Here is a 13,549-nt window from a genome sequence, read left to right on the forward strand (position 1 = left end):
TCCTGGGCCATACGCAGCCTATGGGCCACGGGTTGGACAAGCTTGGTGTGTGTTTATTAGATACTGCCAAATTGTTCTCCAAAGCAATTATACCTAAATTTTTGTCGAGTGGAAGTTCCCAAGTTCACTTTGTTACACACTTTTTCTAGCACTTGGTGTTAGATATTCTTTTATTGCCTGGTAGATAGGAACTCAGTTGATTTCCTCTCCGCACTCTGTATTAAAATATAATTTACATGGAATAAAGCTCATGCATTTTATGTGTACAATTTGATTGAATTTATGGTAATTGTGTAAGGTCGTATATCCACCCCAACAGTCAAGATACGAAACATTTCCATCACCCTAATAAGTTTCTTCACGCCTGTTTGTAGTCAGTCTCCCCTTCCCCAGCCAGTAAGCTGCTTTTGTCATTACGGTTTTGCCTTTTCTAGAATTTGATAAAGATGTAATCATACAGTGAGTAATCTTTTGTACTAGACTTCTTTCACTTAGCATGTTTTTGGGATTCAGTCCTGATGGTGTGTGTTATTTTGTTCCTTTTTGTTGCTCTCTATTCCATGGTATGAATATACCACAATTCATTCATTCATCAGTTGATGGATATTTGGGTTGTTTCTAGTTTGGGGCTAGTATATAAATAATGATGCTGTAAATATTCATGTACAAATGTTTGACTCAGTTGATTTTTGATTATCTTGCCACCCTCTAATTAGTTTGAATAATTTGACTCTTAGATTTTCTACATAGACAAATTATTTACAAATAATAACAGTTTTGTTTTCTTTTTTCTAATACCTAATGTTGTTATCGTTTGTGTACTTGCTGTAGGATCTCTAGTACAGTGTTCAGTGGAAACAGTCAATTTTAATGGGCATTCCTGTATTCCTCAATTAAAAGGGTATGGTGAAGTATAAAGTTTCACCATTAAGAATGAGGCTTTCTGTAGGCTTTTGATTGTTAGCCTTACTGATGTTAAAGAATTTCAGCCTTTGCTAGTTTGCAAAGATTTTTTTTTTTAATGGAAGTTGAATTTTGTCAAATACATTTTCTGTATATTTTGAGATAGGCACGGGGTTTTTCTTCTTAAATCTTACGTGGCTTTTTCTTTAAGTAAAGCTTACTCTTTGAAGTGTTAAAATTTAATCACTCTAAAAACACTTTTAATAAATCTCTTAGATTAAAAACTTTTTAATCTTGAGCATACTTTAATTCCTTCTCCATGACTCAGATTGTATTATGGAACATCATTTATCTATCATACATGGTGTTAATTCTTGACTATAAATTGCTCAAGGTTTAAGCCATGTCTTATTCACATTTGAATTTCCCACAGGATCTAGCACAGTATATTGCAAATAGCAGGCATTAATAAATGCTGAACTAGGCCACCTCTCTTGCTAAATAGCCACAGTTTGTTTTACGTTATGAATTATGTTGCATCTCTCCCTTCCCTCATTATCATGCTGGCTGCTGATATAACTTTTATGAATCATAAAGAATTAAATAATAACGCTTTTTAAAAAATATATCTAAGCTGGCCAGGCATGGTGGCTCACGCCTGTAATCCCAGCACTTTGGGAAGCCGAGGTGGGTGAATCACGAGGTCAGGAGATCGAGACCATCCTGGCTGACACGGTGAAACCCTGTCTCTACTAAAAATACAAAAAGTTAGCCAGGCGTGGTGGCAGGTGCCTGTAGTCCAAGCTACTCGGGAGGCAGAGGCAGGAGAATGGTGCGAACCCAGGAGACAGAGCTTGCAGTGAGCCGAGATCGCGCCGCTGCACTCCAGCCTGGGCAACAGAGTGAGAGAGACTGTCTCAAAAAAAAAAAAAAAAGAAAGAAAGAAAATTGATCTAAGTTTTATTCACTCATCAAATATATAAGTGCCAACTAATGCCACGCCCAAGCTTGGCTTGGAGCTGCCTGTAATGCAAAATGAATATGAATGGATACTCAAAAGATCTTATAGCCTAGTAGAGAGAAGATCTTTATGTGAATTATTCTAATGAAAGAAAAGTGATCACTAGGAATTTAGAGAGAAAAGATTAGATAGACTTTGAAGATTTAACAGCTCTTCTATGAAGTACATGATGGTGGTGCATAGGTTTGGGGTCTATAATCTGGCTCATCAAACACTCTTGTTTATTTCCTGATTCTTAAGCCACGTTTCACATTATTGAGGTGCTGAATAAATTGACCTGTGGATAAGTGAAGTATTTTGTAAGTGAAATTCCTTAAGAAATTGAATTTTTAAAAAACTGTAATAGTGCTGAGAAGTGAGTTTTGAATGAACACGAGAAGTCAAACTCTAGCATGGTTTACAAAGGTCTTTTGTGACTTGCTCCAGTTTCTTGTCCATCATTTCTCATACCCCTTTCCACCATATTGGGCAGTCCAGCCAAAGCACATGTGGCTCTTGGAAATGTCATGCATTTTAGCTCCATAATTTTTGAAAAATCTCTGCCATATATATAATTTCCTTTAACTCTGTCTTCTGCTGAGGTAATGAGTATTTGTCCTTTAACATTCCACTGAAGTATTTTCTCCCTTGGGAAGTCTTCCTGAAACTCATCCCCTCTTATGTGCTCTCTGTGCATTTTCCTATTAGAGCTCGTATCATATTTATTTCTTTTTGTGTATTTGTCTATTTTCCAGACTGATCCAACTGGTCTCTTTTCTTGGCAGAGCATCTATTTCCAGTGCCTAGCACAGCTCTTGGCACATAGTAGACATTTATAATTTATTCTCAAAATGATTGTTGAACAGTTAAAAATGATATATTACAATGCCTTGAAATTTGTCATCAATTTGCCAGTTGGGGCTGCATATTCTTTTACAGATGTCTGCCTGTGCTGTTTGGCTATTCATTTATGTACTGTTGGAAGAGAAAGCCTGCCAAATGGGGTGGGTGTGTGCGCACATTTGGCTGTCTCAGCAGCTGATACCAAATGTTGGAAATAACTATTTCCATCTGTCATTTTCATTCCCCCCACTCTCCCTCCACCCTAAAATTAATTATGTTAGGAACAATTTCTTATCTCCTTAGATACTTATGTCAGACAAGGGCTAAGCAAAAGATGTATACTTTATCATTAAAGTTTCGTAATACCTTATGACTCCATGGAATTCTTGTAACTTTCTTTTCACAGCTGGGATATCTTACATGGCTTGATAAATTCTTCAGACTTATTACATACTTTAATTCCTTGCAATACACTCATTGTCTTACACACATAGTATATTGACATGTGCTACAGAAACCATGACATTCTCATAGCAATGGACTGATTCTTAGAATAAACAGTATTTGTTGTTCGATGTTAAATTCTATGTTTGAAATCTCAACCTAAGAACACACTGTATCACATCACATTGTTGTTGGTTGCTTCAGCATCTGGGATTAGACCTTTCTCAGTGGTATAATGTTAAAGTTCTTCATCTTAGAATTAAAAACATATAATGAATGTTAGGTTTCATTCCTAACTGAATTCTTGCTTCAACCAAATCTGTGTTCTAATACAGGGGTCCCCAGCCACCAGGCCACAGACCAGTACCGGAACTGGTCTTGGCTAGGAACTTGGCTGCACAGTTAGCATTGCTGCCTGAGCTCCACCTCCTCTCAGATCAGCGAGGACATTAGATTCTCTTAGGAGTGTGAACCCTATTGTAAACTGTACGTGTTAGGGATCTAGGTTGTGCGCTCCTTATGAGAATCTGATGCCTGATGATCTTCTGAGGTGGAACAGCTTCACCCCAAAACCATATCCCAACCCCCCTCAATCTGTCTGTGGAAAAATTGTCTTCTACGAAACTGGCCAGTAACCCATCCTGTTCTTGTGCATCATTCATAGTTTTTCTTCCTAATTTTATATCCTATTAGATAGGTTTAGGTGAAGTGTACTTTCTCCCTCAAGCCTACCCCATATTGGGTTTTCCAAGTAAAGGACAGAGTCATGTACTTCAAGAGGCTGTTCATGTATACTATGAATTTTTGCAGTCTTTACTATTTATTGAGTGACTACTTATTTAGGTATCTTTGTTTTCTTAGCTCTTTGCACGTGAACTTGGGTACAAATCAGAAATTTGCTGTAATTCTAAAGTGACAGAATAGAGGGATCAGGTTATAAGGGCACAGGGAGGGAGGAGTATCTAGGAATTATGAATGTCATGACCCCAAATAATGTTCTAATACTAAATTGTTTTAAGTGGATAAAAATGAAAATTCTATAAAATTTTGTTCTGGTTTTGTTTCTTGAATTTATAAGTAAGTTTTTATCATTGAATATTTTCTCATTTTTTTCTACTGTTTCTATCTTTAAAAGAAAGTGAAGAATTTTATCAGACCATAGTTTAGAGTAGAGCAGTGGGATAATAGGATTATGTATTTGTATGTATAGAATTTTATCCTATTTTTTGAAATTCTAATTGTTTAAATATTTTTAGTGTCATTGTTTGTTCTGTTCCTTATTTTCCTGTAATTTTTTCTTGTGGATGGTTTAGAATAGTTTTATACCTGGTATGAAATATAAACCATCTGTAGCAGGCCTAACACATAATTTCATAAATGATCAGATAGAGAGATGCCCTGGATTTATAATTTACAAGGCTCATCATCATATTATATGACTAAGTTGTAGCATAACCTCTTCTAAATTATTAAATTTTAGAAGATACCACAAAAGTTGTGCATGCAAAATAAAAATTATGGAGTGTATTGTTGCTTGAGTCAGGGTTAGCAGGTGGGGTGTTGAGATTAGAAGTAGACAACTCTCCTAGAGACCAATGTTCCAGTCCAAGAACCATTAAGACGAGCCCTGGAGCTACCATTTAATCATTCCTGGATTGATTTTGATGAGAGGCACAACTCCTTTGGTCTTTATGTCTTCATTTATTAAAATGATAATCTATGAAGCTTTTCCGATCCTGAGCCTTCTGTTACTCTGTCTGGAGATACTAACTGTAAAAAAAAAAGATACTTAACTGTCTTTTTCATATTTTAGGACCCAGATGATGTGGTACCAGTTGGCCAAAGAAGAGCCTGGTGTTGGTGCATGTGCTTTGGACTGGCATTTATGCTTGCAGGTGTTATTCTAGGAGGAGCATACTTGTACAAATATTTTGCACTTCAAGTAAGTGGGAAAATTATTTTGTGTCTCTGATTTTTTTTTTTTTTTCCCTCTCCTGATGTGCGTTACAAAATTGTTTACAACTTGCTGTAAGCTTGTACTTTTTATCTGTGACCTTCAGCCGGAGTGGTAGTTCTATTTTAAAGCTATGTTTAAACATCTCTCCATGATATGTTTGCTGAGCCCATCACACACAGTCACTAAAAGCAGAGTAACTTGAAATGTTGCTGACTAAAGGATTTATTTAGGTCATTGGGTGATTTTACTAACCTTTATTTTCCTACTATAATTAAGGGTTGAGAGGAATAGTATTATGAATTGCCAGTTGAATAAATACATCAGCCACAAATGTTGTCATGTTAATAGGCCATAACTTGATAGTCAGCTTGGACTCCCCTATGGTCCTACTGTACCCTTGGGCCCAGAGTACAGTAAGACCATGTCTCTGCTTTTTTTCCAGTCACTGGTTTCACTAAAGAACTGGGTGATTTCAGCGGTGATATTGAAATAACATAGGATGAAAGTTGTTTATAACTTTGAGTGTTTAATAGTAATCCCAGTGGGTTAAGACAAAGGTTTTCCTTCTGATTAATTATAATTTACAGTCTATTTTGTGATATATTTCTCTTGGCAATAATTCAGAAGATTTTTTTAGGAGTTTTGAAGGGGAAATTACTTTCAAGGTTTTATGACTACTTCAGCTGTTTCAAAATTTGGAGAAACAGTTGACAACTAGACTTATTAAAATAATTTAAATAACTAATTTTGAAACATTCTCAATTTCATGCTCATTTTCTGTGTTGTTCAAGATAATCACATGTTGATAGACATTACCAAAATACTAGTCATCTTTTTTAATACCGTTTTTTTTTTTTTTACAAGAAATACATATAGTATAGAAAAAATCATTGTAGTTCCATTTTCTGAAGATAACATTTGGTGCATTAACTGTTTTTTTTTTTTCTTTTTTTTTTTTAAACGGAGTTTTGCTCTTGTTGCCCAGGCTGGAGTGCAATGGCATGATCTCAGCTCACTGCACCCTCCGCCTCCCGGGTTCAAGTAGTTCTCCTGCCTCAGCCTCCCAAGTAGCTGAGATTACAGGTGCCTGCCACCACACCTGGCTAATTTTTGTACTTTTAGTAAAGACAGGGTTTGACCATGTTGGCCGGGCTGGTCTCGAACTCCTGACCTCAGGTAATCCACCCACCTTGGCCTCCCAAAGTGCTAGGATTACAGGCGTAAACCACCACGCCTGGCCCGGTGCATTCACATTTTATGTACCCTTAGTCTTTATTGTGTGTGTAGAGTGTGTGTACAGGTACTGTGTGTTTGGTTTTTTTTGAGATGGGATCTCACTCTGTCACCCAGGCTGGAGTGCGGTGATGCAATCACAGCTCACTGCAGCCTCAACCTCTTGGGCTCAAGCAATTCTCCTGCCTCAGCCTTCCCAGTAGTAGCTAGGACCACAGGTGTGTGATACCATGCCCGGCTAATTTTTTTATTTTTTGTGGAGACACAGTCTCACCATGTTGCCCAGGCTGGTCTTGAACTCCTGGGCTCAAGCAGTTCATCTGTCTCAGGCCTCCACCCCCCAAAGTATTAGGATTACAGGCATGAGTTACTGCACCCGACCTTATATACTGTTTTTTCTTTTTGTAAAAGTGAGACAGTAGTATAAAGATTTGCTGTAATCCAATATTTTCCGCTGAATTGTGATATAAAGGGAAAATTAGAACTACTTACATGCATATAGAAATTTCAGAAAAGTTATCCCTTTTTTGGCTAATAAGAAAAAAGTCATTTAATTAGTAGACCATATCAAAACTTTTTAATATATTCTTTCAGAAACACTTAACTAGTTTTGGAATATATTCTTTTATAAAAACTGCTTACAAGTAGAGTAGGTCTGTTGTTTCTTTATATTTATTTGTTACTGGATAGCTGCTTATTTTTATGTTCTATTTTCACCTACAACGAAAAGTAAAGGGAAAACCAGCTGCCTTTCTTCTTTTGAAGCTGTTCTTTTACAGTGCTTCAAAACCTGATCTTAAAGAATATGCTAACTCTGTAATTAAACTGTCTGACTTGTCATCTAAAAGCAAGAGTTTGCAAGCAAAATGCTATTTAGATAGAGGTGGCAGCTTAAGTAATGCTTATTTAAAAACCTGTCTCATGCTGAATTGCTGAAATGAGTCTTTAAACTCTATAGCCAGATGACGTGTACTACTGTGGAATAAAGTACATCAAAGATGATGTCATCTTAAATGAGCCCTCTGCAGACGCCCCAGCTGCTCTCTACCAGACAATTGAAGAAAATATTAAAATCTTTGAAGAAGAAGAAGTGGAATTTATCAGTGTGCCTGTTCCAGAGTTTGCAGATAGTGATCCTGCCAACATTGTTCATGACTTTAACAAGGTGAGCCAAGTGTCCAGAATTATAGAAAGAGTGCAGGTTCTGTAGTTTATGCTTTTTGTAGTTTTAATTTCAATATTTGCTAGTTTATTATGTTTAGAGTTCAGTTTAATAAACTGTCAACATTTGGTGGGCTCTGCTTTGTCTGAAGCAGACCCTGGTGACCCAGTCTTCTCATATCTTGTCTTTCCTTCCCCTTAAAGCCCACCTCATGACTGTTCCTTCTTTGCTGACAAACTAATATTTTTAATATGTTCCCACATTTTCTTAGATAAGAGGTAATTTATGTTCCTGTTTTTTGGTAGCATTTTCAAAATCAATAATTTTGTTAATCTGTTTTTAAGTTCTCGTTCTACATTTCCCCCCAGCTTTTGAGCATTTTTATGTAATGCAGAAAAGTTGAATATCCAAAATCCTCCACTTTGTTCCAGATATTGTCATATTTGCTTCATCTCTTTTTCTGTCATTTGACGTAAGTACTTATGCTGTTATCTCTCAAGAATGAGATGTCCTCCTACATAACCACATCATTATCACATCTAAGAAAATTAACATGATCTTGTAGGACAGTAGTCCCGCCTTATCCATGGGGGATACAAGCTAAGACCCCCCAGTGGATGTCTGAAACCGCAGATAGTACCAAACCCTATATATACTATGTTTTTTCGTATTAGTGTACATATATACATATGTTAAAATTTAATTTATGAATTAGCCACAGTAATATATTAACAGTAATTAATAAAACAGTTAAAATACTATAATAAAAGGTATGTGAAGGTGATTTCTCAAAATATTTTACTATACTGTACTCACCTAGGTATTTGTGGACTGTAGTTAACTGAAGGTAACTGAAACTCAGGAAGCACAACCTCAGATAAGAGAGACTACTGTATTTAATATGTTTACATTTATATTTGTGTTTAAATTTCCCCAATTTTTGTCCCAATAATTTTTTGTTTTTTCAAATCAAGATTCAGAGATTCAGAAGTTCATGTATCACCTGTGATTTTTGTGTCTCTCTGTATAAGCTTGCCATTTTGAACACTCCAATATATTACTGAAGTTAGCTTTGCAAACATTTCGTGCCTGATACATCTGATGGATGTTTAGAAACCAGTTTGAAAATTTACTTATTTCAAGGAGATAAACATCCAAAGCAAATGATAAATAATAATAGCTAACACCGAGCTCTTAGGAATCAAAATGTTGACATTGTTTGGTTTAACTTATTCTTAAAAACCATCCTATGAGACAGTCTTTCTCAACCAGCATTTCTCATTTGAACCATAGAACACAAAATCATTTAAATGACTGTTTCTCCAATGTTCTAAGGATGGTAGTAGTATTGAAGATACATACGAGAAAACTTAATCTTTATGCACAATGGACAGATAGCCTTAGAGGGCATTTGAGCTTATAAGTGAGAAAGTTAAATTGCTTAATTATATAGTAAGTATTTGCAGTTAATTTGAATATGTATTATTATTTGTTATACAAATATACTCTTGATGAGCATTTTATTTACTGGTAGCAATATTTTTTCCTCTCCCATTCCCACTTCCAACTTTATTCAGCCAAATTCTGAATTTGTTGAAATGCAAGTGATTTATACATTCTAAAGCCAATTCATTTTAATGATACAAATTATTCTTAAAAATCCAGTTGCTGCCTGTTTTGCTATTACTGTGACTACACTGTATCTTTTTCTTCCCAGAAACTTACAGCCTATTTAGATCTTAACCTGGATAAGTGCTATGTGATCCCTCTGAACACTTCCATTGTTATGCCACCCAGAAACCTACTGGAGTTACTTATTAACATCAAGGTATAAGAATGTTGACTCTTTTTGATGAATGATGCCCTTATAGTGTTTTGGAATACCCTGTTGAGAAATTAGCCCTGTAGGAGCTCATTTTATCAGACTGTAGTTAAGAATTTTACAAGGAGGAACTAATACTCATAGTTTTTGTTTTTAATGTTTTATATCTTGAAATTGAAATACAATTTCTCAAATAATGTTTTAAGTTTTCCTAAAGAGCCAGAGGGTAAATACTAGCCAACTACTTAATTCTGTTGCCATAAACAATATGTAAAATAAATGAACATGACTATATTCCAAAAAAAACTCTACTTATAAAAATAAGCCGGGGTTGGAGGCTCATGCCTGTAATCCCAGGACTTCGGGAGGCCTAGGTGGGAGATTCGCTTGAGGCCAGGAATTTGAGACCAGCCTGGACAACATAGAACATAAAACAAACAAACAGATGGTGGGTAGTAGTTTGGCAACCTGTTCCATACCATAATGTGTAAGAATTTTGTCTTGTTACTCTAGTCTACTCAGTATATGTTCTGAGATAGTCATGTCATGTATTCTTTTCTGAATGTAGGCTGGAACCTATTTGCCTCAGTCCTATCTGATTCATGAGCACATGGTTATTACTGATCGCATTGAAAACATTGATCACCTGGGTTTCTTTATTTATCGACTGTGTCATGACAAGGAAACTTACAAACTGCAACGCAGAGAAACTATTAAAGGTAATACTTTTAAATGTTGAAGTGTTGGGCAGAAAAGTTCATTGCGTTAAACTAGATTTAGGTGAAGCCTAGTCATTTTTACCAATATACTTGCCATGAGTGAGATAATATTGTGTCGTTATATAATATTCCCAGGTTTCTATAGAATTATCTTAATTCTATTTATAAGTCCGCCCTTTTCAGATGGAGAGAAAAGGTCAATGTGAAAATGTCATTGCCTTGAGATGCTGGTACCTCATTTTCCATCTCGTTAGTCACCCTATCCAACTTCACATCCTAACCACCGTGGTTCAGCCATACTGAAAGGGTTTTTATTATCCAGAGGGTCTCTTGGGACCAGGTCTTCAGCTATGTTTTCAGAGATCTGGATTCTAAGCAGGCTGTTTGCCTTTTGGATCATATTGGGAATAATCACTGTCAGGGTAGTTGGAAAGGAATTTGGGTGAAGAATTAAGAGCATTGATACAACTAATGTTGTAGCTTTGCCAAATCATTTAACCTTTATTTTCTCACCTGAAATATAAGGATTACAGTATCTCCCCATTTCCTTTTAAGCTCATTGTGAAAATAAAAGAAAGTACATGTGGCAGCTGTGGAAAGTAAGAAGTGCCATTCAGATACACTGTGGTGTGATTTCTTTGGAATTGTGTCACCCAGTAAAAGTGCTTTCCTGGCTTTTTGCTAGCATTTTAAATAATACTGTTCTCTCATCTCTGGCTGTTGAGTCATCTGAAACCAGCTTGATTTCATGGTTTGTTTTTTTTTTCCCAACTTTTATTTTAGATTCAGGGGGTACATGTGCAGGTTTGTTTCAAAGGATGTATTATATTATCTGATGTGAGGTTTGGGGTACAAATGATCCCATCATTCAGGTAGTGAGCATAGTACCCAATAGGTAGTTTCTCTCTCTATTTTTTTTTTATTATTATACTTCAGGTTCTGGGTTACATGTGTACAATATGCAGGTTTGTTGCATAGGTATACAGGTGCCATGTTGGTTTGCTGTACCCATCAACCTGTCACCAAATTAGGTATTTCTCCTAATGTTATCCCTCCCCAAGGCCCCCACCTCCCGACAGGCCCCAGTGTGTGATGTTCCCCTCCCTGTGTCCATGTATTCTTATTGTTCACCTCCCACTTATGAGTGAGAACATGCGGTGTTTGGTTTTCTGATCTTGTGATAGTTTGCTGAGAATAATAATTTCCAGCTTCATCCATGTCCTTGCAAAGGACATGAACTCATCCTTTTTTATGGCTGCATAGAACTCCATGGAGTATAGGTGCCACATTTTCTTAATCCAGTCTATCTTTGATGGACATTTGGGTTGGTTCCAAGTCTTTGCTATTGTGAATAGTGCTACAGTAAACATACATGTGTATGTGTCTTTATCATAGCATGATTTATAATCCTTTGGGTATATGCCCAGTAACGGGATTGTTAGGTCAAATGGTATTTCTAGTTCTAGATCCTTGAGGAATTGCCACACTGTCTTCCACAATGGTTGAACTAATTTACACTCCCACCAACAGTGTAAAAGCATTCCCCAATAGGTAGTTTTTCAACCCTTATCTCCTCCCTTCCTCCCTCCCTTCCTTATAGTCTCCTGTATGTATTGTTCCCATCTTTATGTCAGTGAGTACCCAGTGTTTACCTCCTACTAATAAGTGAGAGCATTGTAAGGTAGGTATTTGGCTTTCTGTTTCTGGGTTAATTCATTTATGATAATGGTCTCCAGCTGCATCCATATTGCTGCAAAGGACATGATTTCATTCTTTTTTATTGCTGTGTTGATTTCTTACATTTAAAAATGCTTTTGGTTCATAATTTTTTTTAAAGTCAGCCTTACACATGCCATGAAATTTACCCTTTTTAGTGTGCAATTCTGAGTTTCCACAAAGATACACATGGTCTTGCAAGCACCACCATAGTCAAGATATGGAACATTTTTAATACCGTCAAGTTCATGAATTTGTAAGCAATCCGTGTAGCATTATTAATGTTGCTATGATCTGTCAATATATTAATAGTTCAGAAAAGGGAGAAAAATTATTTTTCTTCAGCATAAACAGATTCAAACTGTAGAAGTTTTTGTGGAGTATAGAGTGAAATACTTCTATACATCTAAATAATAACTATAAAAAATATGTGAATGTTTATGACTAAAGAATCAAAATTGTAAAAAACTTTTTCCCTCTCCAACAGGTATTCAGAAACGTGAAGCCAGCAATTGTTTCGCAATTCGGCATTTTGAAAACAAATTTGCCGTGGAAACTTTAATTTGTTCTTGAACAGTCAAGAAAAACATTATTGAGGAAAATTAATACCACAGCATAACCCCACCCTTTACATTTTGTGCAGTGATTATTTTTTAAAATCTTCTTTCATGTAAGTAGCAAACAGGGCTTTACTATCTTTTCATCTCATTAATTCAATTAAAACCATTACCTTAAAATTTTTTTCTTTCCAAGTGTGGTGTCTTTTATATTTGAATTAGTAACTGTATGAAGTCATAGATAATAGTACATGTCACCTTAGGTAGTAGGAAGAATTACAATTTCTTTAAATGATTTATCTGGATTTTTATGTTTTATTAGCATTTTCAAGAAGACGGATTATCTAGAGAATAATCATATATATGCATACGTAAAAATGGACCACAGTGACTTATTTGTAGTTGTTAGTTGCCCTGCTACCTAGTTTGTTAGAGCATTTGAGCACACATTTTAATTTTCCTCTAATTAAAATGTGCAGTATTTTCAGTATCCTATTTAACTATTTAGAGAATGATTTCTGCCTTTATGTTTTAATATCCTAGGCATCTGCTGTAATAATATTTTAGAAAATGTTTGGAATTTAAGAAATAACTTGTGTTACTAATTTGTATAACCCATATCTGTGCAATGGAATATAAATATCACAAAGTTGTTTAACTAGACTGCGTGTTGTTTTTCCCGTATAATAAAACCAAAGAATAGTTTGGTTCTTCATATCTTAAGAGAATCCACATAAAGGAAGAAACTATTTTTTAAAAATTCACTTATATATATATATATATATACAATGAGTAAAATCATAGATTTTTCTTTAAATAAAAATAAGTCCTTTTAATAACTAAACCAGATTCTTTGTGGATACTATTAAAATAACATTTAAGCCTCAACCTTGAATGATGTTGTTTAATATAAAATGCTTTTATTTTTGATGGAAGGGCTATCAAAGCCTAACGTTTCCAAGGAACATAAAAGAACTGTGCTTCTCTGAGAGTGCCCGCCTCAGAAATGGAACATTTTGAGTTAATAATGATGATTCTTATACTTCTAAGGTTGCTTCCTCTCTGAAATAATTCAGAATCCACCCCCATTTAAAATATCTATGATTCATTTCACCTCAAATTCCTAAGACAAAAAATGTCAATTCTGACTTTAGGAGGTCGGAGTTTTTAAAGCTTCAAACTCTTAAAGGATT

General features: G+C 35.5%; 1 protein-coding gene across 1 annotated transcript in view; it reads left to right on the top strand.

Annotated features, from left to right (window-relative positions):
- The window catches only part of ITM2B (integral membrane protein 2B), a 28,776-nt gene extending 15,757 nt beyond the window's left edge, over positions 1 to 13,019 (top strand). The window contains exons 2-6 of the mRNA XM_007960379.3: positions 5,004 to 5,132; positions 7,339 to 7,545; positions 9,260 to 9,370; positions 9,933 to 10,083; positions 12,287 to 13,019. Of these exons, the coding sequence (XP_007958570.1) occupies positions 5,004 to 5,132; positions 7,339 to 7,545; positions 9,260 to 9,370; positions 9,933 to 10,083; positions 12,287 to 12,372 (684 nt within the window). The 3' untranslated portion in view covers positions 12,373 to 13,019. The remainder of the gene's footprint in view (positions 1 to 5,003; positions 5,133 to 7,338; positions 7,546 to 9,259; positions 9,371 to 9,932; positions 10,084 to 12,286) is intronic.
- The last annotated feature ends 530 nt before the right edge of the window (positions 13,020 to 13,549 follow it).

Source organism: Chlorocebus sabaeus, chromosome 3, assembly GCF_047675955.1.
Source record: "Chlorocebus sabaeus isolate Y175 chromosome 3, mChlSab1.0.hap1, whole genome shotgun sequence".
NCBI lineage: Eukaryota > Metazoa > Chordata > Mammalia > Primates > Cercopithecidae > Chlorocebus > Chlorocebus sabaeus.